This window comes from Dioscorea cayenensis, chromosome 14 (assembly GCF_009730915.1).
Source record: "Dioscorea cayenensis subsp. rotundata cultivar TDr96_F1 chromosome 14, TDr96_F1_v2_PseudoChromosome.rev07_lg8_w22 25.fasta, whole genome shotgun sequence".
Classification (NCBI taxonomy): Eukaryota; Viridiplantae; Streptophyta; class Magnoliopsida; order Dioscoreales; family Dioscoreaceae; genus Dioscorea; species Dioscorea cayenensis.
The window spans coordinates 12,707,546-12,734,895 of NC_052484.1; the positions used below are offsets into that span (position 1 = coordinate 12,707,546).

Below are 27,350 nucleotides of genomic sequence, written 5' to 3' on the forward strand. Positions count from 1 at the left end.
TAGTTATTAATTAAATATGGGAAGAAGTCAAACTCCTTTCTATATTAATCTACACCACACATCATGCTTAGAAGGCACACCATCGACCAAATAATAATAATAATTATAATAAATTAAAACAATAATTTTTTTCAAAATTAGTTTTTAAATTATATAATTATATTTACATTGTTATTCTAGTTTGTGAATGACAATTTAAAGCCCAAATGATATTTTTTTTTTTTAATTTAGAAATAAAATTGGAGACAAAATAACATCTTTTATTTAAAAAAATAAAATAAAATATATCTTAATATAATTTCTTAACTTTTCTTTTTTTTTTTTTCTAAAAAAAAATACAGCAATTATTTTAGTATAATTTATGAACCACTACCTTGAATGAAATCAAGGATTTTATATAATATTCTAGTATCTCTATTATTCTCCCTATTTTTATTTACATTTTTCTGCCATTTATAACAGACCTCACCAAAATGAAAACCATAACACTAACACAACTCCTCTGTAACATCATCCAAAAGGATAAACGGAACGGAACGGAACGGAATGGATGGGCTAGTTAGTAGTTATCATGAGATGCAACGGAGTGAGTGCATGGAAGCAGAGGAATCCATAACAGGGGCCTCATATAAACGGTGGTGATCACTTTCCAATCCGTAATCCATCAACGGACGGTGTTCCAGCTCTTCATCATGGTCATGCACGAATTCCGGAATCTCTATTTCCCCTCTTCTCATGTGCTCCCATAAAAACTCCAGCCTGCTCACATACCTCACCTTCCCATACAATCTACATAAAAGCACAAATAAAAATAAATTTAAACATACTAAAAATATATTTATAAATTAATATAAATAATAATAATTATTATTAAATTATAAAGAGAGAATTAGTGGGTGATATTACTAGAGATCTGGAATTCGAGCTTTTTAACTCATAATACACAGAAAAGAATTTTTCTTATAGTAGGTTTATGTCTGAATATTTTGCTTTTTAAAATTGGTGCCTCCATATCTGTCTTATAAACACTTAAATAAAATTAAAAATATAGTACCCGGAGCTAAAGAGGAAGCGGCCAAGAGTAGCGAAGAAGAGACGAGCATGAAGACCAGGATGGACGAAATAAACGGCGTGGATTCCATCACGGACGGCGGCCGGAAGAGCCTCATAAACAGATCGGAGGACGGCGACGCCGGGGAAGTTATCAGATCTCTGAACATATGTGTGCACATAAACAACAACAAATGGTTTCCCTTCCAATTCTGGGAAAATCCTCTTCTCCAAATACTCTTTGATCCCATTACCATTCCCATTCATCATCTTCCCTGCATAAATTCCCCCCTTTTTTTTTTCTCAATTTAAAGAAAACTTCAAACACTCAACCAAGAAATAACTATCAATCAATCAAATAACCTGGGAAGAATTTGCCGATGATGCGGAGGATTTTGCGGCCTTGCTTGTCCCGGCCTTGGATCTTGAACGGCTCAAGCTTTTGCAGAAGGGACTCATCATCCATGGGGGAATGACGATGATGATGATGATACTAAAGAAAAAGGAAAGAGAGTTTTGTGGAGAAGAAGATGAGAAGGGAAAGGGGTTTAAATATACGAGAGAAGAATTGATGGTGTTTCAGCGAAAAGAAAGGGTGTGTGTTTTGGGTGGGGGTGTGGTATCCACCGTACATTTGTCTTGGGATTGGGTTTTGATGCTGATCTTGAGGAGATTTTTAATCGTTGAGATGAAATTGTTGTTGGATTTGGCAGTGGATGAGATACGGATTTATTCGGTGACATGAAGTCATCGAGATCCCGGGGAATATTCTTCGGCATCTTCTTTTTTTTGGGCCCACAGTGAATTGGGCCCATTGACTGACACGTCATCCTGTGTACCCGAATTGGTAGAGACTGTTTGGTTGGATCCGCTGTTGGGTCTGTCGGACGGTTGTTGCTTCTTAAGCCTGTAAAATATGACACGTCATTTATTTTTTACTTTTGAAGACTTTTATAGCAATTATTTTAAACAATTTTTTTAAAATTTTTTAGTAATATTTATATTTGAGGGAAACTCTTTAAGTCACGGTAATTAGTATATTTCTGTATTTAACTGTTTTTTGGCTAACATAACAACGGTCTCAAAATATATATATATATATATATATATATATATATATATATATATATATATATATATATATATATATATATATTTTATATTTGCATATATATAGTTGGATATTTGATTTTTGATACATATTTTTTAAAATTTTAATTAATTTATTTTTCAATTCCTTGTTATTATTTGTGGAACAATTAATAATAACTTTATGTATTTAAAATAAAGAAAGTGGAATATTAAAATATGCCATGTCAGCGTCATGAAAATGGGATAATAAAACGTGGGCCGTGCTCTTTTAGACTTATTTAAGTACAAATAATGTAGCGATCCGTAACAGTATAAGCATTTAGATTTAAAAAATAAAAAATAAAATAAAAATAATCAAGTTAAAACAATCTAACCATTTGGTGAGCTTTGGGGTCAATGGGCGGCTTTCTTATTTCTCATCTGAATTTTCTATTAACTTGTTATTAAAGAATCAGTATTTGATTAGTTGCCTAGTTAATTTTGTAGCCAACTTTGTACTAATAATATATATATATATATATATTATATATATATATCTGCAAAACAATAATAACAAAATTTAAATAAAAAACAATAAATTTATTTATTTATTTTATTGTTCAAAAATAAATAAAAACAAAATTAAAATAGACAAAATCATGTTTAATACCTATACATGTATGGAAAGCAATAAAAACAAATAAAAATGTTATTATTAGTAATATATATATATATATATATTATATTATATATTAAAATTAAAAAGCAATAAGTTTATTTAACAATAAAGTAAACAACAAAAGCAAAATAAAGAATAAAAAATAAAAACAATAAAAATAAAATAAAATGATAAAAACAAAATTAAAATTAAAATTAAAATGTTAAACCAAATGAAAAAAACTACCAATATAAAAATATAGGTATAATACCCTAATTGGTCCCTCTACTTTTCTCTCTTCCCTTTTGGTCCATCTACTTATAAATGCTCTCTATTAGTCTCTCTACTTTTGAAAATGTGCCCACTTAGTTAGAAATGCTCCAAACTAGTCCCTCTACTTTTAAAAATGACCCAACAAGAGGGACTAAGTGAGCGCATTTTTAAAACTAGAGGGACTAGTTGGGAGCATTTCTAATTAAGCGGGTATATTTTCAAAAGTAGAGGTACTAGTTGGAAGCATTTCTGAGTAGAGGGACCAAAAAGGAAGAGAGAGAAAAATACAGGGACTATTTTGGTGATTATACCAAAAATATATGAAATTAAAAGAAAATTATAAAAAATCTCAACCACTAAGGAACTGATAAATGTTATCAAATGAGGCTTTAGGGGATAATTTTTATAGTAAAAATAATATATAGAGAGGGCTGGTCAACTAGGAACACGTTCGTAGAAATTAAAATCTATGAATCTTGATCATGACCATTCGATTCACATCCAACCGTTTTAATCATGGCTGCTCCAGTGGTAGAAAGTTTTCATTCAATGTTATTATACTTAAAAATAGTAGCATAGTGAAAAGTGAAATGCACAATATTTTAATCTTAACTATCCAATCAAAATTGACACAATAACTCAATCAATCCACTACCATTTAACTAAAACACAAATACAAAACAACATACCAATCTGTTTATTAGTAGTACAATAGCTTTTCTATTGTTCATTTCACTGTTCAACTTGCAGCTTCTTCCTATCTTTCTCATCTCTTTTGTCTTTTTTCCTTTTCTAAATCTAGGGATGTTCTATTGACGTTCCTAGATTACATATTCTCATATATATATATATATATATGGACACACTATATTATATAATATTAAATGTATATATATATCTATTTAAAGCCAAACACCAGCATAAAAATAAAAAAAAAGTTAATATACAAATCTTAATAACATATGTATATATAAAAAAAAAAAATCGGCCAACGGTTGCTTGGTCTATTGGTATCAGATTCTTGTGTAAGATTCTCATTTCGAAGGGGTCTCAAGATCGAAACTTACGCAAGGTGAGGGCAAAGTGATGTTGAGCTTGCGAGTGCACTCTACATCTGTACCCGTTCCCGACTTCAAATTTAAATAGAGGAGGAGCTTGTCACCTACTATTAAAAAAAAAAGTAGAAAAATTAATAAACAAATTAAAAATAAAACTAAATAAACAAATATTTGAGTTGGATTGTGGGTCTATTAAAACCTAAAAACCCCTTCAAGGCAAAATAATAATAATAATAATAATAATAATAATAATAATAATAATAATAATAATTCAAACAACGGGAAATGCTTTAAGAAAAGTTTAAATGGGTATAATGTACGTATATGTACAAAATAATTAAAAAAAATTTAATTGCCTATACTTAGGATTTTTTTAAAAGCAAACCTAAAATTTTATATTAATTTTTATAAAGATATAAGTAGATTGTTAAAATTTTATTTTTATTTTTATTTATGTGAAAATTTAATATCATTAGACTAATAACTTTATGGACTGATTGTCAACTACTTCAAATAATTCAAATAATAGCATAAATTTAATAATTGTTCATGAATTCCACAATTTATAGCTCTGGAACTTAAAATGATGGACATTGATTTTCTCATTTTGTTGCCATTCTTGCTTGCTTGTTATTGGACGTATCTTATTGCATATAATGCAAGCTAATAATTAGCTCATTTTTGGCATGGCAAGATAGATGAATACATATTTCAAGGCATGGATCCCAAATTATAAAATAATATAAAAAAAAAAGATAATGATTAACTAAGATTATTTGGAATGCAAAATTTGAACACATAATATAATTTGAACTTTTGGATTTGATTTAGGCTATAAATGAACTAATACGATTCGTTAAAAGCTCGAAGGCTCTGCTCATTAAAGGCTCTGCTCAGCTCGTTTATTAAAGCTCATATTGTAAACAAGCCAAGTTTGAATACCACAAAGTTTGGCTCATTAAGGCTCGTGAACAACTCATTTATAATATCATTAAAAGCTCGCTTACAAGAATCGTTAAAATCCTCATTTATAGTATCATTAATAAGTTTATTTATAAAAATCTCTAATAGAATTGTTTAAATAGCATCAATAATCTCATCTATGTAAAGTATTTATAGAAAATTCTGTAGCAATATTAGCATAGTCATTTTACGGGATTATTAATAATAATGTTTTGCAAAAATATTACACTAATTTTAAGTATAAATTTTTTTAAAAAATAAGATTAATTTATAATTTTTATTATAAAAAGGTTCAATATTAATTTTAAAACAATATTTTTTTTAATAATAATAATCATGATGTTGTATTACTTATGAAAAAATGACTGATCTTTATCAAGTAAACGAATTAAACCTGAGGCTTTTACTATTTTATGAAGCTTGACCTAGGCTTGAGCTTGGCTCGGGCTCAGATAAAGGAAGCTCGCACTCAGCTTGAGCTTGGTTAAAATAATAGCAAGCTGAGCTTGAACATGGCCAAGCTCGACTCGGCTTGGCTCGTTTACACCCCTAGATTTAATCGATAAAAAAGATTTGTATTTTAAAAAAAAATGAATTAACTATAATTCATTACCAACATAAATTAAAAGTTATAAGAGAGAAGATTGGCAAAGACAAAATGTAAAAGTATAATAACAATGTCCATTAGATATGAAGAAACATATATAAAGAGATTGGATAATGAAGAGAGGAAGGTGAGCCCTCATAGGACTAACCTGACTCTTCAAACTAGTCTTGACTTGACATCGGCTTTCCCAAATACATCAATAAAAAATATCTCATCCAATTACTGAGCACCGGTAATTTGGTACTAGTGAGATGACATAAAAGCCATTAGATATTTGTTATATGACATTAAAGTAACATATATATACATTGATAAAAGTGACAAACGCCATTAAAGGAACATGTATGTACATATAAGATGCCTATCCCACATTGCTCCACTATTTTCGCTCTGATTCAAGTTATTTTTTTTTCTTTGTGAAGAGCTAGGCTGGGGCAAGGCAATTTTGGTAGATACTTAATTTAAATTCGCCCACCCCGGCTGGCTAAAAACTTCACATAATTAGCCTTATATATATATATATATATATTAGATATATTTTAGGGTTTCCACTTTCCTAATTCCATCAGGTTATCAGTTTCCCCATTCTTGATCTAATCATAGCAACTAGTAGCCATCCCTCCCTTTTCAGAAGTGAGAATTGGAATTGTTTGATTAACGCTTCATATCTCTCGCTCTCCTTTAAATTTCCTCTTTGAGGAGTAGCTTTTCATCTTGCTCCACTAATTGCTAATTAGGTTTTGGGAGGCCAAGAGATACTGGTGTTACCACATTCTTTAATACTTTGATTTTGTAAGCTCGTTTCGATTTTGTTTCCTTTTGAATATTGTTTGGGATCATGGATTTTCTAGGAGGTGCTGTAAAAATCCAATCTTTATGTTGTTTTTTAGCAAGTGAATTGGTTGGAGATTACTTTTGATGAGCAATGCCTAGCTACGGTTGGGAATCTCACATCCGGCTTTTCGATGTTAATTCTCATAGTCGTCAGCATATAATTCTTTCATCTCATGATTTTTCATTATTGCTCATGTGTTTTTTTTTGAAAGTCTAGTAGTGTGATTGTCACATCCTATCCCATAGGATAGGCATGCAACAATTACCGTGACAACTCGAGGAAGGGTACACACTAGCCAACACTATATCTATCGCAAGGCTTACAAATTTCTGGACACATATAATAGGAATATGGAAATACATTTTAACAAGGTAGCATGTGATTTACAAATGATACATTGTGAACAATTTTCCATATAACATGATAACACAATTTAACATAGATATAAAGGATTTCAAAGTGTTAAAAGATAACAAGAAGGTCAAGAATTGGTACACCAAATTCACTAGTGGATCCAAGGTCCTTACATATGCAACTATGAACACACCAATTAAACATTTACAGAGAAACGGATGATAAGAACACAATGGTCTGCCAAGCACATCGTCTTGTCACATCGCCACTAAGTACTAAAGTCTGCAAATATGGTGAGAGGGGTGAGTAACAAAGTTCTCAGTGAGTGGAATGACATAGCACCAAAAGAGTCCTCACATGAATTCACAAATAAGAAAATAATATTAATGATAGTAATAGTTTCCGAAAATCATATCATAAGTATACTTGTGAACATCTCACGGGAAAAGCATTAGCATTCGAACACTTAAGAAAATCAACTGTATCTCAAAAATATTTTTTCTTTAAAATACTAAAAAAGGAGGAAAACATTCATTATCGATTAGTAATAGCCTAAAAACGGTTCGGCCCTAGTTGTGGCCGCAACTGGGTCTAGAGCCACCAAGGTCATCATCACCTTAACGTTGGGCTACTGAGACTTATGTGGCGACCCTGTATCTCAATGCAATAACACTCATTTCAAAAATTTTCCACACCTTCGAAAAGTAAACATGATTTGGGTCCACCACAACGCCTCTAAAGGCTGGACCGTGAGGACTCTGTACTACAGTAGGTAGGTTACAACCCCATCACTATCAAAACATAGTCATAGAGCAAGGTCAGAGCCAATATCATAACAATAAGGTGTTAACAACATCAAGTGCTACAATAACAATAAGGAGTTCCATTTCTCCACAGTTCACACTACATAAAATTTGAGAAATTCAAGTTTCATAAAAAAGCCTTTCTTTGATAATGAATGATCAATTCAAAAATATTCATCTACAACGGATTTGTAAACCATATGTATCCAACAATATATGTATACATATAGGTATATGTATATATGTAAACATATAATCAATCCTGTGAAATACACTTATCGATAGGGTGATAACATAGGTAAAACCATCGCAAATATTAAATTGAAACATACAAAAGTAATATGGAAACATAAGCATGATAATACGGCAATTAAATTCATTTGAAAACTATTGGAGCTATATAATATAGCATAATCCCACTCACAAACTTAGGAGGAAGTCAAGGGTCATGATGGGGCTACTCCTCCGGGTTCTTGCCTCTAGCTGAAGTTTCTCCACCTAAGACCACACCAACACAATGCAAAGAACTCAACAAAAGAATTATTGAAAACAAGAAGAAATGCAAGGATGCAATTATAACCTTATAATACAATGCAAGTCTAATTGAGCCTTGGGGGCTCAATTTTGAGCCCAAATGATCCCTATGAATTCTTTTGGAAGGGATCTCCATTCAAGGTTAAGAAAACAATGGAAGTAAAGTGAATTTCTTAGTGCTACATAAGATGTTTAGTTAGCTACAGTAATTGTGATTTCTAGCACAAGGGGTTCCTTGGTTCCAACAAGAAAGAAGGAAGAGGAAATACAATATGTTAGAGGGCCCATATTCTTTAGGCCCATATTGTTTCAAAACATTTCTACTAAAGGTTTAGTACCACATTGCCTAGCTACAAGGAATTCATCCACTTTATATATAGTACTATTCATTATCCTTTAACCTTGCTTTAGTGGTTATGCTCTCTTACGCGCAGGCGCAGGGGGGGTGCAAATGGTGCGGACACGAATGCACCAGATTTATTGGGTGCAGTCACGCCATAGGTTTTTTTACCTTTTTGCCCTTTATCTTATGTTTACAATTTTAATTTTTTTGCGTCTTTTTAAAGAACGGCTTCACGGTTCCGGCCGCGTCCCTACTCCCTCCGTGACCCTTCGAGAACCGGCCGTTGCCGTGCCTCTTCGCCGTCCGCGTCTCCGCCTTGCCGCTTGTTCGCCGCGATTAAAAACCCTGATCCATCCCAGATTCATAGAAGTAACTTTTTTTTTCCTTTTCTTCTTCTTCCCTTTCACCCGAAAATCTGAGCGCTCGTATGTTCTCTGTTCTGGTGCGCGAACAAAGAACTTGACTGTTGAATCCTGGAGAACAACGCCATCTGTGTTCCTGTCGCACTGCAAAAAGGAGGCGAAATTGTTCTTAAGGACAGTGCTTTTGCACGCCTCAGTCCTCTGTCATCCCGTTCCTGTTTCTGCTCCAACATTAAATCATAATTTCCAATAATCTTAAGAACAATTTTATAGATAACGTGATGACCACCGCTAAGTCACTTCCTGATGTCTCGAAGATTGATCAATTCACTGGCACGTTCTTCAAACGATGCCAACAGAAGGTGTTCTCGGTGCTAGACATGTTCAACCTCGCACATATCCTGACTAAACCAAAGCCGGACCCGACATCAGAAGCTTATGCGGAAACCTTGCCAATCTGGGAGAAAGGAAACAAGATTTGTCGTCATACCATCCTCAGCACTCTCTCAAATGAATTGTATGACATCTACTGCGATCTCAAGACAACGAAAGAAATCTGGGATTCACTGCATAAGAAATACGTAGTTGAAGATGCCGGGAATCAGAAATACGCAATAGGAAATTTCTCTGATTTCCAAATGACTGAAGACAAGGATGTATCTTCTCAAATTCATGATTATCATGTTCTGGTCAATGATCTGAAGAATGAAGAAATCATCTTACCTGATACATTCATTGTCGGCTTCCTCATTGAACGTCTTCCCGAATCTTGGAAATACTACAAAAACAACCTGAAGCATAAAAGGAAACTCATGACTCTTGAAGACATCATTGTACATATCCGAATCGAAGAGAAGAATCGGCAAAGGGATAATGCAGACAAGATTAAAGAACTCTCATCCAAGGTGAATCTCATTGAAGCAAGATCAAACAAAAATCAGAATTTCAACAGGAATCCCAAGAAATTCAAAGGAACCAGAAATAATTTCAAAGGCTCTGCACAAAGATTCAATGGACAAAAGAAGGATGGCTTCAAATTTAATCAGAATTTTCAAACAAAAAGAAAAGGTGCGTGTTATGTTTGTGGCAAACCAGGGCATTATGCATTTCAATGTCACTTCAAGAAAGAACCAAAGGAGACAAGTGCTAAAGTCAACCTAACGGAAGGAGGCAATGATGATATCATAGCAGCTGTTGTTTCTCAAGCACTTATGGTGGCCGATGCAAAAGACTGGATTGTATATTCTGGAGCCACGAGGCACATTTCTGCTGATAGGAATGCTTTCCAATCCTATATTCCTTTAGCCAAATGTGAGGAACAAGTATTCATGGGAGATTCATCTCCTTCTCCGGTTCTTGGAAAAGGGAAGGTATTTCTAAAACTTACTTCAGGAAAGACTTTATTTCTGAATGATGTGTTGCATGCCCCTGATCTTCATGCTAATCTAATATCTGTCTCATTGCTTGGAAAGGCTGGAATTAAAGTGGCTTTTGAGTCAGATAAATTAATAATGTCTAAGAATGGTTTTTTCATTGGGAAGGGGTATTGTTGTCAAGGTTTATTTATTCTCAATGTACTCAATGTTAACAATGGAAATAAAGCATCCTCTTCTGCTTACATGGTGAATTCAATTGATTTATGGCATGCTAGATTGGGACATGTGAATTTTTTTCATACATCAAGAGAATGAAAAGAACTAGGGTTGATTCATAATATGATGATTCCAATAAAATTGATAAATGTGAGATTTGTGTAGAATCTAAATCTACCAAAAAAATGTTGTAAGACTATTGAAAAGGGAATCTGAATTACTAGGTTTAATTCATTTTTGATTTAGGTGATTTAAAAACATTCAATGACTAGAGGAGGAAAAGAAATATTATATTACCTTTGTTGATGATTACTCTAGATATACTTGTCTTATACTTGCTTAGATCAAAAGATGAAGCATGTGAAATGTTTATGAAATATAAAAAAATGAAGTTGAGAATCAACTAAATAAGAAAAATCAAAAAGACTTAGATCGGATAGAGGAGGAGAGTATGAAGATAATATTTTGAAAACCTTTTGTGAAAACCATGGTATAATACATCAGACAACTCCCCCTTACTCACCTGCTTCTAATGGAATAGCTGAAAGGAAAAACAGAACTCTTAAGGATATGATGAATGCTATGTTAATTTGTTCAGGCGCTCCTAATAATTTATGGGGAGAAGCCATTTTATCAGCTTGTCATATTCAAAATAGAATTCCTTTTAAGAAAACTGGTAAAACTCCTTTTAAATTATGGAAAGGATATGCACCTAATTTAAAATATCTTAAGGTTTGGGGTTGCTTAGCAAAAGTACTTTTACCTGATTCTAAAAAGAGGAAAATTGGTCCCAAAACTTTTGATTGTATGTTAATTGGATATGCTTTAAATAGTGCTGCATATAGATTCATGGTTGTTAAGAGTGACATTATGGAGCCTAATACTATTGTGGAATCTAAAAATGCAGATTTTTCCGAACATATTTTTCCTTTGAAATCATGTGTTGATAACATTGCACATTCACCTCATATTTCTTCTAATACTGATTCAGTAAATGTTAATGCCTCTGATTTTGAATTAAGAAGGAGTAAAAGGACTAGGAAAGAACATAGTTTTGGAAATGACTTCATTACATTTCTTGTGGAGGATGACCCTCAATCTTATTCTCAAGCTATCACTTCTATTGATGCTGTGTTTTGGAAAGAAGCTATTAATAGTGAATTAGAGTCAATTTTATCTTATCATACTTGGGAATTAGTAGATCTTCCACCTGGTTCAAAAACTATAGGTTGCAAATGGATTTTTAAGAAAATACTTAAACCTGATGGGTCTATTGATAAATATAAAGCTAGATTAGTAGCTAAAGGATATTCTCAAAAGATAGACATTGACTACTTTGATACTTATGCTCCTGTTACTAGAATTTCTTCCATTCGAATTTTAATTGCATTAGCTGCTATTAACAATTTAATTATTCATCAAATGGATGTTAAGACAACTTTCTTAAATGGAGATCTCGAAGAAGAAATTTATATGGATCAACCCGAAGGGTATGTGATTCCTAACAACAAGCATAAGGTATGCAAACTTATGAAATCTTTATATGGGCTCAAACAAGCACCAAAACAATGGCATGAAAACTTTAATCATGTTTTAGTTTTCAATGGCTATTTTATAAATGAATCTGATAAATGTATCTACAACAAATTTTCTAACAGTGTGGGTGTTATAATTTGTTTATATGTAGATGACATGCTTATTTTTGGTACTTCGTTAGAAATAGTAGTTGAGACAAAGAATTTTCTTGCATCTAAACTTGACATGAAGGACATGGGTGAAGCACATTTTATTCTTGGAATTAAAATTTCTAAATCAGATGATGGAATAATGCTTTCACAAGAAAATTATGTTGAAAAGGTATTAAAGAAATATAATCAATTTAATTGCAAGCCTGTCTCAACTCCATATGATAGTGCTTTTCATTTAAGGAAGAATAAAGGGATTAGTGTTTCTCAAAATGAATATGCACAAGTAATTGGTAGTTTAATGTATTTGATGAACTGTACTCGTCCTGACATTGCTTATGCAGTTTGCAGATTGAGCAGATATACACATAGTCCAAATAAGGATCATTGGATTGCCCTGATCAGGATATTAAAATATTTGAAAGGAACTATTGATTTTGGACTAATGTATTCTGGTTATCCTGCAGTACTTGAAGGGTATAGTGATGCTAACTGGATTTCAGATTCAGATGAAACAAAGTCAACAAGTGGATTTATTTTCACTTTAGGAGGGGGTGCAGTGTCTTGGAAGTCTTCAAAACAAACTTGCACAGCAAAATCAACAATGGAGTCAGAATTTGTTGCACTTGAGAAAACAGGCACTGAAGCAGAATGGATTAGGAATTTCCTCGCTGATGTTCCCCTTTGGAAGAAACCAGCCCCTTCAGTTTCAATTCATTGTGATAGCATGGCTGCTATGTACAGAGCCAAGAGTAAGTCATATAATGGTAAGAGTAGGCATATACGTCTAAGACATAATATTGTTAGGCAATTGCTTGAAGATGGAGTGATATCACTAAGCTATGTAAGATCAGAGGTAAATCTGGCTGATCCTTTAACTAAAGCACTAGGTAGAAAACTGGTGTGTGAGACATCGAGGGGAATGGGATTATTGCCTATAACAAAACTCAACAATGATAGTAACCCAACTCGTGTGATTGGTAAATCCAAGAAATAAGTTCATATGGGTAAAAAAACAAGTCATTGGTTGTTTGGAGATACACTATTTATTTCTTATCCCTTCCTATGGTGTATAGTGTAATTGCAATGTAGAAAGGATGAATTTGATTCTTAATGAATTCCATAGTTCAATTTTTGAATGGTGTATTTAATTGCAATATTACACCGATGGATTCACCTATATAAGTGTGAAAGTGGGAGAGCTTTTCTATGAAAAAAACTTAGGGCAAGTTTTTTTCTAGAGCACTTATGAATTTCAGGTTTTTGGCGCATGGCCGAAAGGTGCCAACCCGATTAGAGTTGCTCAGTTTTCAAGAAGGTAATGTGATTTATGAGACGATTGATTTACAACAAGGAATGTTGGTTCATAGAAATTTTATTTCACCAAAGTTCCTGTAAGTCACTTCTTATATATTCTAGGAATTAGTTCATAGCCCCAAGGCACTAGTTTTGATGCATTATCTTCATTTGTTCCGTTTCTTTCCTACTGTCTGAATATTTTGAAATGGGGGAGATTGTTAGAGGGCCCATATTCTTTAGGCCCATATTGTTTCAAAACATTCCTACTAAAGGTTTAGTACCACATTGCCTAGCTACAAGGAATTCATCCACTTTATATATAGTACTATTCATTATCCTTTAACCTTGCTTTAGTGGTTATGCTCTCTTACGCGCAGGCCCAGGGGGGGTGCAAATTTCAGGGTTTGGATTCGGAAATTAGCTTAGAAATTCTGAACTCACGTAGGCGCATGATGCGAACACGAATGCACCAGATTTATTGGGTGACGGCTTCACGGTTCCGGCCGCGTCTCTTCTCCCTTCGAGAACCGGCCGTTGCCGTGCCTCTTCGCCGTCCGCGTCTCTGCCTTGCCGCCTGTTCACCGCGATTAAAAACCCAGATTCATAGAAGTAACTTTTTTTTTTCTTTTCTTCTTCTTCCCTTTCACCCGAAAATCTGAGCGCTCGTGTGTTCTCTGTTCTGGTGCGCGAACAAAGAACAAACTCGAGATTTATCTTCAAGAACTAAGAAAAGCATGGAGAAACAAGGAGAAAGAAGATGGCATACTTTGCCAAGCTCTAAGGAGAAGAAGAAGGAACCAAAGAAGCTTCACTTAGGATGGAGGATGAAGGAAATCAGGGTCTTGGTCATCATCCAAGGGAAGAAGGCTAAGAGGATAAGGAGAAAACAAGGAATAAAAAGGGATTTAGGGTTGATAAATGACCAAAATACCCTTTTCTCTTCGCCTGGAAAAGCCTTACAAGGGCATATATTACATCTACACGATAATGTGCATTGCTACAGTACATGATACAGTCCCACTGCTATAGTACCTCAATTAGTTACACTTCTAGATACACAGTTACACACTCATGTAGTTCTCTGGCTAAAAACTGAGTTTTTTTAGAGAGTTACATGTGCATGTATACTCCCATGTAATTCTTAGTCCAAGTTTTGAGTTTTCAGAGAGTTACACGGTAGCTACACTACCACTGCTATATTGTGTGTTGCAGGAATGATCACAGTGGAGTTGATACTTTGTGTGTTAGTCACAAAGGGTTGATTATTTTTTTCACACTTATTTTGTTGAATGATTGCTACCTCCTAAAAGCATATATATATATAGTGTTTTCACGATTATTATGTAGTGTTGAATGATGACAACCTTATAATATTGGTCAGCAATTGTAATCAAATGCATAATCTCAGGAAAAGCATTTTGATTGGAATTTATACAGTGTTTTTAGTTCTTGGTTGCTTGTTTGTATTCAAAAGTATATAGGGTTTGCCAAAATGGTGGGGTGGGATGGGTGCATGAAAAAATCATGCTAGTAGTTGTGGTATTAAGAAAATTACTATTTGGGTGGGATGGTTCAAGCAAGCAGTGGTGGTAAAGGCTTACCCCGCCTCTACCCCGCCTCATTGCCATCTTTGAGTATGGAGGTAGGGATTCACCATGTGGGATGAGCTAATATAGGGGCAGTGAAGATTTACTACATACGCCTAAGATGATATATTAGAAATCATAATCCAACAATGTTAAATCCCTTACCATACAACTCTAGAGAATTAAAAATATGATTCCTCTTACTTGAGACCCACAATATATATATATATATATATATATATATATATATATATATATATATATAATACTAATATATACTAGACAACATTATTCTAACATAGAGGGGACATTGGCCGATATTTGACCCGAATCAGGTAGGTGGGTAGGATTTTTTTTTTTAAAAAAAATTATTTAAAAAACATATTCCCTTTGGAATGATTTGAATCCATGATCTTAGTGTAAAGTTAAAAACACCAACCACTTGTGCTAGTATTGAATAGTAACATATTATTGGAAAAACATATATATAGATATAGATAATGACAATTATAGGACATCCACCATAATTAAATACAATATTTTAATTCACTTAGAAAATTTATATAAATATGAATTTCAATACTTTTAAATAGTGATGACATAATAAAAACTTGTAGCATATTTTATAATTCATTGTAATTTGTTTTTTGCGTATTGAATGATGAAAAATAATGAAACTATTGACTTCTTGATCAATAACAACAATAGCCCTCACAAGTTCAAAACGGAAGCTAAAATTGACTAAAATCCAAATTGTGATAAATGAATAAGTGAATGACAACTTCAAACCTAAGTAAGAGAACTAAATAAATTTAATTTCTTTTACACTCAAGTAGATATGTCAACAATTTAATTTGATAAGTAAATAAATTAAATAAAACATTTTATTTCTTTTAGTTGTTAAGAGTTATTTTAACTCTCCCAAATTGCCTTATTTTATTAAAAATTATTTTTATTTTTAAAATTAAATTTAAAAAATCAATTTGTATTTCTTTTGTTTAACCTTTTAGCACCAAGGACACGTGGGGGCAGTTCATTAAGTTGCTTGGTTTGGTTTTTATTCATGATGCCCACGTATGAATCTCCCTCACAACTTTTAACTGTTTGGAATTTAATTTGATAATAAAAAATTATAGCACTGGTTCAAATCTCCTTCCTTACTCTTCAATTAAATAATAAAAAATTATGACTTTATATTAAAATAAAATTTAAAATAATAAAAATAAGAACCCACCCGAGCCCGGAGTGCGTTTTTTTGGCCGGGACACTTTAATGGAATTTATTTAAATATCAAAATTTAAATATAGATAAAATTATTTGTATAATAAAAAAATTATATATTAAAATAATTTCTAGATTAATTAATAATGCTATTTAGATCGAATTAATAGCCTGAATGACGTTAAATTGGTATCATGTTAGCATCCATATCATTTATTTTTAATTTTTTATTTAAAAAAAATAATTTTTTTTTAATCCAAACCCTTAATATTTTATTATTTTTTAAAATTTAACGATTTATATTAAATTCTAAACCCTATTACCAGAAAATCTTAAACCTAAATATTTTAAAATCTTAAACCCAAAATTCAAAAACCTAAATCTTAAATCCTGAGCCCTAAACCTAAAAATAAGCCGCTTATAATTTAGAGTTTATGGAGGAGCTTTCCAGTTTACACCAAAGTTCAGAAAATAAATAAAAATTAAATATTTGTTTATAAAAGAGAGAAAATGACGTGGATGTTTGCATGAATGCTAACTTTGTATTCACGTTATTCAGAGTATCAATTCGGTCTATTTATTTGGCCTAAATATCATTATTATTTAAGGTAATACTGATCTTTTGAAATCAGATTTAGGGTTTAAATCTCTAGGATTTTAAAAGAGATTTGAAATCTGGGATATATTCAAGTTTGAATTACAATAATAATTATTTTGAATAAAAAATTTAATAGATTCATTACAATTATTAATAATAAACAATAAATTATAAAAATTAATAATATCAAGTAATGAAACTCTTTCACATTTATAAAAAAAGAAAACCACACTCATAACAGACCTATATTTATGGAAATATCATACCATAAATACTTCTATATTGTCAAACGGACCACCACCACATTATCAAACATGAAATAGGTGGTAATATCAAAACCAAAGCTTAGTTACTTAACTATGTTGGATGTCCTCCTTTGGTTAATATTATATATATATATATATATAAATATTATATATATTCAAATTACATATGTATATATCTCTTTTTTGATAATATATATATATATATATATATTCATATTATATATTTGTAAGCCCTCTGTTTTCTCCACAGTCACACCCCTTGTTTTCCTGTCCCCATTGAACCCGATGACCCTCCAATAATTTCAAGAACAAGGCCACCGATTTTTAAATAATATCAAAGGGCAGAGTATTCCAATTCCAATGGAACAAAGAGGACTGGAAGGATGCTTCCGAGAAGGTTCTCCTTTGTGAATGGTCCAAAAGTTCATGTGTTCTCATTCAAATGGTGCCTTGTAATTAAAGAACATGATTTAACAATACAAGATATCACCTTTGCTTGTTTTGACCTTTGTGGCATTTAAGATAAAGAAGTCTTGGTCATTAATGATTGGAGAGCCTTGATGAGATCTCCTGCTAATTGATAAAATTTCATTGTAGATTAATATTTTTCAGTGAAGGAATGTCAAAGGTAGGGGTGGAAGTGGCCGTTTATTTTTGCTTTTTCAAAATGAGAGAGCGATCATTTCAAATTGGCATACGGATGGGATTTGGTATTATTTGAATGGAAGTGATAGGACCCAATTAAAATTAATTATGTATTTGAATGGAAGTGATAGGACCCAATTATAATTAATTATGTAAAAGTGATTGATTGATTGATAGTTTTTGTGACGACTGATGGATTAATTCCAAACAGCACAGATCATTAGGTTATTGTCAAACTTAAAGATACCTCCGCATATTTTCACTTTTTCCGATGGTCTCTAAATCTTTGTGTTTTAAAATCATATCCTCTTTAATTTTTTACATTTAATTATAGTTTATAAAATTATTAATTTATTTTCTTATTTGATTTTATAATCTTGATTTTTTTCACCTACAGATTCACTTAGCCACCAGAATCTAGTCAAGTACACCAAGGTTCATGCAAGCTCACCCTTTAAGAACAAGGAGCTATTATGAACGTCAAATTGATGTATGTTCTAGGTTTTTTGGGCATTAATGGAAGTAAGGGCTCGAATGATATCAAGTCTTACAATTGGTGTGAATGTTTCATCATAATTAACGTTGGGCTACCGTGATAAGCTTTTAGCAACTAACCTTGCCTTTCCTTTTTGGATTAATCCATTTGAGTTTAACTTTACCTTGTTAATCTATTTCACTATAATGATCTCATTGTTTTTAGGCTTCTCAGCAAGCTTCAAAGTCTTATTTTTTCTTAATATCTTGAATCTCCACTTCCATGGCTTTTTCCCGATCTCTATCTTGATTTGTTTCTTCAAAATGTTTTTTGTTAAATTATGCAAAATCGTATTTTGCATAAACATCATCAAAACTCCTCAAATTCCATCAAGTTGAGGTTGAATTATTAGTGCTTGAACTTGGAGATGATTGTGTACAACTTGTTAGTGATGATTCTTTATCCATTTCTTTTTCATTTGTTGAATTTTTAATATCTTTATGATGCCTAATAACTAGTACATCTACATTTTTTAATTTTCAATACCAAACAGTATTTTCATCAAACAAGACTTAAAATTATTTTGTTAGTTTTCAAACTAAATAATCTATAGTCTTTAGATGTTGAGCTATAGCTAACATAAATGCAATTTTCACTTCATCAAGCTTGTACTTCTTTTCTTTTGCAATTTGAGCATGGTAAACGCTTGCAAACACTTGAAGATTTAATTGGAGCTTGATGACACAGCTTTTATAGGGCTTCTATTGAGCAAAGACACTATTATATATACTGCTTCAGCCCAAAAAGTTTTAGGAAAACCTTCATCATCCAATATACATTTTCGCATTGCCATCATTATTTGATTTTTCCTCTTAGAAACTTAATTTTGTTATGATGAATAACCAACGGTTACCTGGCTCTTCATGCCTTCCTCTTCACAAAATTCTTCCAATGCATTTGAAGTGTAGTCTTTCCCATGATTACTTCTCATATTTTTGATGTAGTAGCTACTTTGTTTTTCAATGAAGTTCTTGACGTCTTAAAAAAGTGTAAACACTTGGGATCTTTCTTTCATTATGCAAGCCTAAGTCATTCTTATAAAATCATTAATAAAGAAGATGAAATATTTGTTACCCCCACGAGAGGCAGTTGACATAGGTCCGCATATGCCTATATGAATTAACTCTAGCATCTTCTTTGATATTCAAGCAACTCATTGAAGAAATGGTTGTTGATGTTGCTTTCCAAGTACACAACCTTCACAAACTTCATGTGTTTCTTCAATTTTTTTGGCAATCTATAAGTCATTCCCTTTTGTTGAAGTACTTTGAGGTTGTGAAAATTTCAATGCCTACGTGCCATAACCATCAGTCTTTATTAACGTAAGCCTTCAATACTTGGTTTCCTTTATAGTTGAGATTAATTGGAAAACTTCGGTTCTTTTCCATTTTACTTTTGTAATTAGTTATCTACCATCATTTTTGCCATAGATAAAGTACAGATTATCATCAAAGTTCAGTGCAAATTTATGCATAAGGTGTTGCCTAAGACTCAGTAGGTTTTAATCTAAGTCAAGAACAAACAACAAATTTTGGATTAATTTTGTGCCTGTCTTTGTTCGCACACTAGTGATTCCCTTTCCTTGTGCTTGTACAATATCTTTATTTCCCAACATGACTTGAGTTTTTATAGATTCATCCAAGTCAACAAAGATGGATATCTTCTTTGTCATATGGTTGCTGCAACCACTATTAAGGAATTATATGTCATCATTAGTTTTAGTTGTCATGTGACAAGCAAAAGATAATTTTCTTCACCTTGCTCCTTTTTTTTGAAAAATAAGCATGTTGATTACCTTTTAGTCTATAATTCCTCTCTATATGGCCAAATCATTTACAATAGTGGCATTTAGTGTTATGCTTATGCTAACAATATTCCTCATCTATTTATTCACATTTTCCTAATCTTCACATGACTCTAGCACCTATAACTCTTCATATAAAGAAAATAAACAGTTGGGCTAGAGTTTATTGATGGGGTGTAACAGTGCATGTTGTTATGTAGAACTAACACACCGCTATCTCGAGTCACAAGTGCAAGGGTTGTCAAGTAATAAATTCCTTTCGTGGGAAGGTGAGAGGGTCGTATTCTCTGGGGTCCCAATGGGCACTGTAACTTTCTCTTTGACTACACTATCTAATCTACAAAACAGAGGTGATTGTTGATTTCAAAGTAAGAAAATAAGAAAATGAACTAAGCACACACACAAAATAAGAGATAACAAATATCAATGGGAAGGAAGGGCCTCGGGCAAGGATCCCCTTGGGAGATGAACAAGTATGGATGAATTTAATGATTAAGGTTTGACGTTGGCTTAGGTTTTGGTCAGCTAGATTCTAAAGTCGACTACCCCGGAACTTCCGCAAATAGCCCTATTCCCACATGGGTTCCTCTATCTGGAAGACACCCCTATGATGTGTTTGGGCACAAGGGGTCTTGTCTAGGAAAGCCTTAATCCGATCTAGGCTAAGGCTAACCCTAATGCCCCTGGGGGATGATGAGTGCGCAAGCTCATGGGTTGTCAAGTAATACCCTGTGCGTGACACAGGGGTCGTATTCCCTAGGGTCCCAAGAGCTGCTATTACTTCCCCCTAGACTGCACTATCTAGTCTGCCAATTATATGATTAAAACAAGATAAGGAAAATAACAAAGAGAAAACTATAAACACATGGACTAAGGCTCACCACATAAGCATGCCAAGGAAGCAAGTAGCAATGAACGTGCGAGGTCCCCAGGCTAGGATGCCCTCGGGACTACTAAAGCTAGACGGATGCTAGAATTACAAAGGCAATGGTGGTTGGACCAAGAGATTCAAAAATAGGTTACCCCGATGGTCACGGCGGTAACCCCTAATCCCATAAAAGTATTAGGTCGGAATTACTTCCGCCCAAATCCTCCTATGATTGCATTAAGTGTCGGGATCTCTCTAATTAAGGCCGATACTCAACTAGGTATAGCCCTAATGGTTGGAGGGGTACCAAATACCCGATGGTCACGGCGTATTCATACATGAATCCCTTCCAAACTTGGTGTGTCTAGTACAAGGGCGATGGTCACGCACCAAGTACAACCTCGAAATTGAATCATAGAGTTCTCATGTAAAACAACACATCAAAGAGCACCAAGCAAGGATCACAAACCACACAAATACCATAAATGTAAATCAAAGCATCTATACAAGCAAGTTAATCCCAAGGTTCACCGGATACCCAGTGACCTTGGGAGTCTAGTTCATCATCAACAAAGAAGCAAGTGTAGAAGACAAGAGATACAAAGAAAAGCTCATAACAACTCCCCTAAGATGAAGACTAGAAGGTGGTGATGAGAACTCGTCGGATCCATGCCGGCAAGCTCCTAGATCTTCTCCTTGATAGTCCTCCTCTTCTCCCCTTAGATTTGCCCCCCTAGATCTGCCTTCTCCCGCAGCCTTCAAGCCCTAGATGATGATGGCGGAGAATAGTGGCCAAAAGTCCTCTTTCAAAATGCCCTAATCCTCTTTTTAAAGGTGATCTTGGGATGGCTTACGGGTGGCCTCACGGTCAGCATACGGGCATTGTAGCTCCCAGAATTTTGTATAAGTTACTACAGTGATCTACTACAGTAATTTGCTATAGTACTCTCTGCTACAGTAAAATTGCAACAGGACTGCATGCGACCATCTATGCGCCTGTAAGGTTGGCCGTATGAAATCCCAGACTTAGCATTTTCTTCATATCTTTGTCCTACAGTACTGCTACAATATTGCTACAATACCGGGCTCTAAAACGGTGTTTTTCGTGCTAATTTCTTCTCAAATCCCGTTGTCAAGCTCCCCTAGGCTTAAATTGCACTTATAACACGAAATGAAATGATTCAGACCAAAAATTGGCATCGATTTATCACAGAAATACATGAAGCATGCACACAAATACGTATAAAATACATACATTTAGGCGTTTATCAAACATTCCCACCCCAAAGCGTTTGCTTGTCCCCAAGCAAACAAACATGAAGAACAAGGGCAAGAAGATAAACGGCTAAATGCACGACCTTAAGCTTAAATGTAAAGGACTCCACAAGCACGAATGGACAGAAATCAAGATGTGAGATGTTCAATGAATAGTTAAGTAATACTAGTTCTGTTTCATCTAGAGTGCTCCTGTGAGTGTGTGCACACTCCCAACCTTGACCTCCACACCCCGGCAACGGCGCCAAAAACTTAATCGCGTGCAATCCTGTAAGTATACGGGTCGTCAAGTAATACATCTTGTGCGAACATGAGAGGGGCGTATTCCCAAGGGTCCGAGAAGCTACTCTTACTTCCTTCTTGCAATGTTGTTTAATCTCCAAGTTTAAGTGTGATAGAGATAAAACACAAAAACAAATAAAATGCGAGTAAAATGCTAACTATGAAGGCAAGATACGGGGGATAATCAAGGAAGAAAATGGTCACGGATGAGGATCCCCTCAGGGGCTACTAAGGTGTTTGGGATGCTAGAACTAACATGCAAATGGCTAGTTGGATAGAGAAAACCCTAGACTAGGTCAACCCGATGATCACAGAAATTGACCCCTAATTCGGTATGAGTATTGGATACGGAATCTCTTCCAGCCAAATCCTCCTACGATTGCAAAGGGAATAGTGGTTTTCTCAAGTTAGGGTTAGAATACAAACTAGTACTCAACCCTAGAAGTGGAGGGCTCAAATACCCGATGGTCACGGCATATTTATACGTGTATCCAGTGAGGATTCCCAGACTTAGCATTTCTTCCAAATCTTCATTCTTCAGGCTGCTACAGTGTGTGTAGAGTGCCTGGGACCCTAAAACGACGCATTCGGTGGTGATTTCTTCTCAAATTTCGTCGTTGAGCTCACCTAGGCTTCATTTGTACCTGAAACACGAAATAAAATGATTAAACCATAAAAAGTCATCGAATCCTCAATCAAGTACATTAAACATGTGCATACATACGTATAAAATATGTACATTTAGATGTTTATCAACATCCCCACACCTAAGAGTTTTCTTGTCCCCAAGCAAAGAAACATGAAAAATAGGGGCAAAAAGATAAACGGCTAAATGTACGACCTCAAGCTCAATAGTAAAGGACTCCACAAGCACAAATGGACAGAAATCAAGATGTCAGTTGTTCAATGAATAGTGAAGTAATAATAGCTCTGTCTCATCCAGAGTGCTCCTGTGAGTGTGTTCTAACTCCTACCTTGACCACCACACCCTAGATTACCCCAGGATGATCATTCACCCCACACATAATGAGAATGGCATTAAAGTGTTAAAGACACCCTCAATACTCAGTTAAGAGCCTTTGGTTCCTAGATAAAACTTTAACTTTCAAGTAACTACGCAGGTAGCTCCAAGGGAATAAGAGAGATACTTTATTTCTTTCACACATATATACAAACATACCCAACTTTTTTTTTTCTAAGTCCAACTAACGTAGACTGCACAAAAATTTTTACAATCTTTCTGAAGGATGCACATGCTAATTAGGCACAAGAGCCACCCAACGTACTCGAATACAATCTACATAGACACATTCGTGCTACACTAGCAGAGGAATACTGTCATAGACTCATTCCTTTTTTTTTCTTTTTTTCACATATACACTGTATCTCATGTCCCTGGTATAGACTTGCTACAATAGTCCACTTTGAGCTAAAGAAAACAATAAAGGAACTCAAAAGCTCTTAAAAGTGCATTGAAGATAGAATTTAATAAATTAATGCCAAAGTCATAATGATGGGTTGGTTGGAGTGTACAAGGTGAAAAGTGCTCATGAACAGGTATATAGGTGCACTAGAGATGAAATAGAACTACATTCAAGCACAGATAAAGTACAGCTCACAACTATCATTCTACCAAGCTAGGAAGTCCTTAACAATAAAATCACAGCTATCATAGGCAATCAAGCATGCAATAAAGTTAAATACTCCATCCCCATAGCTAAAGCTGTACATTGTCCCTAATGTACATAAGTCAGCAGAACAGGGTGGGAAATATAATATGCAATAAATACAAGGAAATGGAGTCAAGAAACTTCCCCAATCAGTCGATAAAGTGTGTGCCAACTCAATCCAGACTTGGGGAAAAGCAACATGACGAGGGCCCAGAGTGTGAAGTGACTCGAACAATGTTCCTGAAAGCAATAAAAAGAAAGCACTGATCATAACTCCAGAAGCAAAAATAATAGTAAAGAGCGCATAAACAAAGATCTAAAACAACAAACAAAGTTTAGTAGGGCAGAACCCTAACTAACTCATGAGTACAAAATACAATAAACAACAAGAAGTACAATCAAAACATAGAAATAAATAACAAAAAACACAAAAATGTCCATGTGTGGTGAGCCTAATGTCCTTGAGTCGGTAGTAATGGAGGCCCAATACTTCGCACTTGTTACCGGGTACGGAAAATCTTGTGATAAGCCTTTGAATCCGGGTGTGAGTGTGTATGCTTTGGTGTAAAGTCCCAAGAGTACACCCAAGTGATCTTGCGTAACCCGATGCTTCTTCCCGAATGCATGAAAGGAGATAGAACTTGGTTGGTGAGTAAATGGACAATGCTTGGCAACCTCGATGGTGCTCAAAACTTCTAGTGTTAACTCCTTATATGTGGGTTCTTCAATGGAGAATAACTTGTCCCACCCATCATGGGAGATGATCTCCAAGATAGTGCCATCCAACCCTAACACCTTCAAGACATCCCAATCTATTCTTCGAATGGTGCCAAACCCTTTCTTGATAAAAGTGCATAACGTGTCTTGTGGTCCTCATTCTTAAACTTTGGTTCGTTGGGAGCGGAAGAACGGTCCCTCCTAGATCTTTTGTAAGCCACTTTCTTGGTTCTCATACCTACAAGACCAAGGGAAAACCAATTAACCAAGTTTCAAACAAATTCAAGCTCAATGGAATGAAAACTAATGAAAAATGCCAGTGCTACAGCAAATCCAGAAAAATTTTGCAAGAACCTTGCTTGTAAATGTAGCAAGCCAAATTTACAACCACTTAATTTCATTCCACAAATGTTTTAGCATCCAAAGAGAGCAAAAATCCCAAAGAATCAGCCCTAAAAAACCATTAAAAGCCCAAGGTTTGAGTGATGAGAAGCTCACCTTAACCCTAGAGTATGTGGGGAGATTCAAAAGCTTAAAACGGCTGAAAGAGAGTTTAAACCTTGAAATTCCTTCACAAAATAAGTTTAGAGGAGGAGACTGATCTAGAGCAAAAAGAATGAGTGGATTTGGTGGAGAAATGAAGGAGTTATGAGAGAAAGAAGATGAGTGTGTGAGTGAGAGGAAAGAAGAGAGTGAGGGGCCCTTTAAGGGCCTCACTTGGGTGTCCTTGCGGGCATGCTTGCGCCCGCAAGTATGCCCACAAGGGCTCTCGGTTTAGCTTGCGGGCAAGCTTGCACCCGGAAGCTAAACCGTGAGAGCTCTCTGTTTGGCCCATGGGCTGGCTTGCTGGCGCAAGCTTGCCCATGAGCACTCTCTGTCTCACTTGCGGATGTATTCACGGTCCAAAAATGGGCATTTTCCATATTCTCGTCAACTTAGCCTCCTCAAAACCCTAAGAACAATGAAAACAAAGCCATAATAAGCATATAAACACTCAAGAATACATTCTCATGGCATCTAAACATCAAATAACTCAAGGGATGATCCACAACATGGATGAAAAACAAAGAAAAGATGATGATCAAAATGAATAAGAAATGAATAAAAACTAAAGAACACAAACCACAAACATTCAAGGAATACAAAAATGAAAATATTAAGCACTAAAAGAATATGAAAACATGCATGGAAAGAGTTTAGAAGCTTGGGTTGCCTCCCAAGAAGCGCTTGTTTAATGTCGTTAGCTTGACTCGTCTTACCTTATGCTCATAGTGGAACAGATGGTGGAGAGTTACCTCCATTCTTTGGCAAAGCATTGTTACCCTAAAGTTCATTGAAAGACATGAAAAAACTTTAAACTTACCTCGATTCTCAAAGAACAAACGATCTACCTCCTTGGGTGGCATTGTGGAGACACTAATATCTTTTTGTAGCCTTTCCTTTGTTTTTCTCAACATTCTCTTTGAAGTTTTCTTTTTCTTTCCATGAGGTGGTCATTTAACCTCCCTTTGAGTCATTTGATGGGTTGGTGGAGGAGAGGGGGTCTTGTCTTCAATTTCATTGATCTCGCTCCCCTCCAAGTATTCATCTAAGGGATTTAGAGCCAAAACCTATTGCACACAATCAGAGACAATTAAATCAGTTTTATCAGTAAAGTATAAAGCATCATCATGGTTGAGTGTGTTTTTCATTGCTTCGGGGAGGGTGAAGACCACTTGTTTATCTAAAAACCTTAAAGTCATCTTGCCTCCATTGACATCAATTAAAGCCCCAGAAGTGTTAAGGAATGATAAGATTGTCGACTTTCACTAGGACATCTTCTACTACTCCCCGTAGTTTTCTCACATAGCGATCTGCAAGCTATAGGGTCATTCGTGTTGGCCTCAAATCTTCTAACCCTAGCTTTAAGAACAAGTTGTATGGCATCACAGTTATGCTAGCCCTAGAATTGGCTAAGGCATTTTCTTTCATTCCTTCCCCAATCACACAAGGGATGATGAAGCTGTCAGGATCAGTAAGTTTCTTAGGCAACTTCTTTTGGATCACCATAGAATAATTCCTAGACAAAGTCACAGTCTCTAATTCTTCTAGTTTCCTCTTGTTGAGGAGATCCTTCATGAATTTATCATACTTAGGCATCTATGAAAAAGCTTCGACCAAGGGTATGTTAATGTGAAGTTGCTTCAAGATATTGAGGAGTTTTTTTAATTGAGCATTTTCCTTGTCTTGCTTGAGCCTGGCAGGATATGGCACTACTGGTTTATACTCAGGTTCCTTTGGAATTGGAGATTTAGGGGTATCTTCATCAAGTTTCTTCTCACTCTTTTCACTTGCATCTTCACATAAACTAGGGTTTTCCCGAACGCCTACCCCATCATTGGAAGCACTTGGGCTCT

General features: G+C 34.5%; 1 protein-coding gene and 2 long non-coding RNA genes across 4 annotated transcripts; all 3 read right to left on the minus strand.

Moving 5' to 3' along the window:
- Positions 1-374: 374 nt before the first annotated feature.
- On the minus strand, positions 375-1,582 carry LOC120275219 (protein GDAP2 homolog). 2 transcript variants are annotated; one of them, XM_039281743.1, is made up of 3 exons: positions 1,414-1,582; positions 1,055-1,341; positions 375-789 (listed from the first exon to the last, which is right to left on the minus strand). In XM_039281743.1, the coding sequence occupies exons 1-3, from the start codon at positions 1,510-1,512 to the stop codon at positions 570-572; spliced, it is 606 nt and encodes a 201-aa protein (XP_039137677.1). In that variant the 5' UTR covers positions 1,513-1,582; the 3' UTR covers positions 375-569. The 2 variants fall into 2 exon arrangements, with proteins under 2 accessions (XP_039137677.1, XP_039137678.1); XM_039281744.1 differs by having other exon boundaries at positions 1,055-1,325; positions 1,414-1,581.
- Positions 1,583-6,969: 5,387 nt separating this feature from the next.
- On the minus strand, positions 6,970-8,474 carry LOC120276294. The gene is made up of 3 exons (XR_005541208.1): positions 8,253-8,474; positions 8,097-8,170; positions 6,970-7,151 (listed from the first exon to the last, which is right to left on the minus strand). It is a non-coding gene; the product is annotated as an uncharacterized LOC120276294 (long non-coding RNA).
- Positions 8,475-24,047: 15,573 nt separating this feature from the next.
- On the minus strand, positions 24,048-25,607 carry LOC120276423. The gene is made up of 3 exons (XR_005541240.1): positions 25,453-25,607; positions 24,742-25,192; positions 24,048-24,477 (listed from the first exon to the last, which is right to left on the minus strand). It is a non-coding gene; the product is annotated as an uncharacterized LOC120276423 (long non-coding RNA).
- Positions 25,608-27,350: the final 1,743 nt, after the last annotated feature.

Excerpts from the sequence above, each read along its gene's own strand:
- LOC120275219 (XM_039281743.1), bottom strand. The coding sequence starts at position 1,512 with ATGATGAGTCCCTTCTGCAAAAGCTTGAGCCGTTCAAGATCCAAGGCC. Across the intron at positions 1,342-1,413 it reads CATCGGCAAATTCTTCCCAG|GGGGGAATTTATGCAGGGAA; the intron begins GTTATTTGATTG and ends GAAAAAAAAAAG. Across the intron at positions 790-1,054 it reads CGCTTCCTCTTTAGCTCCGG|ATTGTATGGGAAGGTGAGGT; the intron begins GTACTATATTTT and ends GCTTTTATGTAG.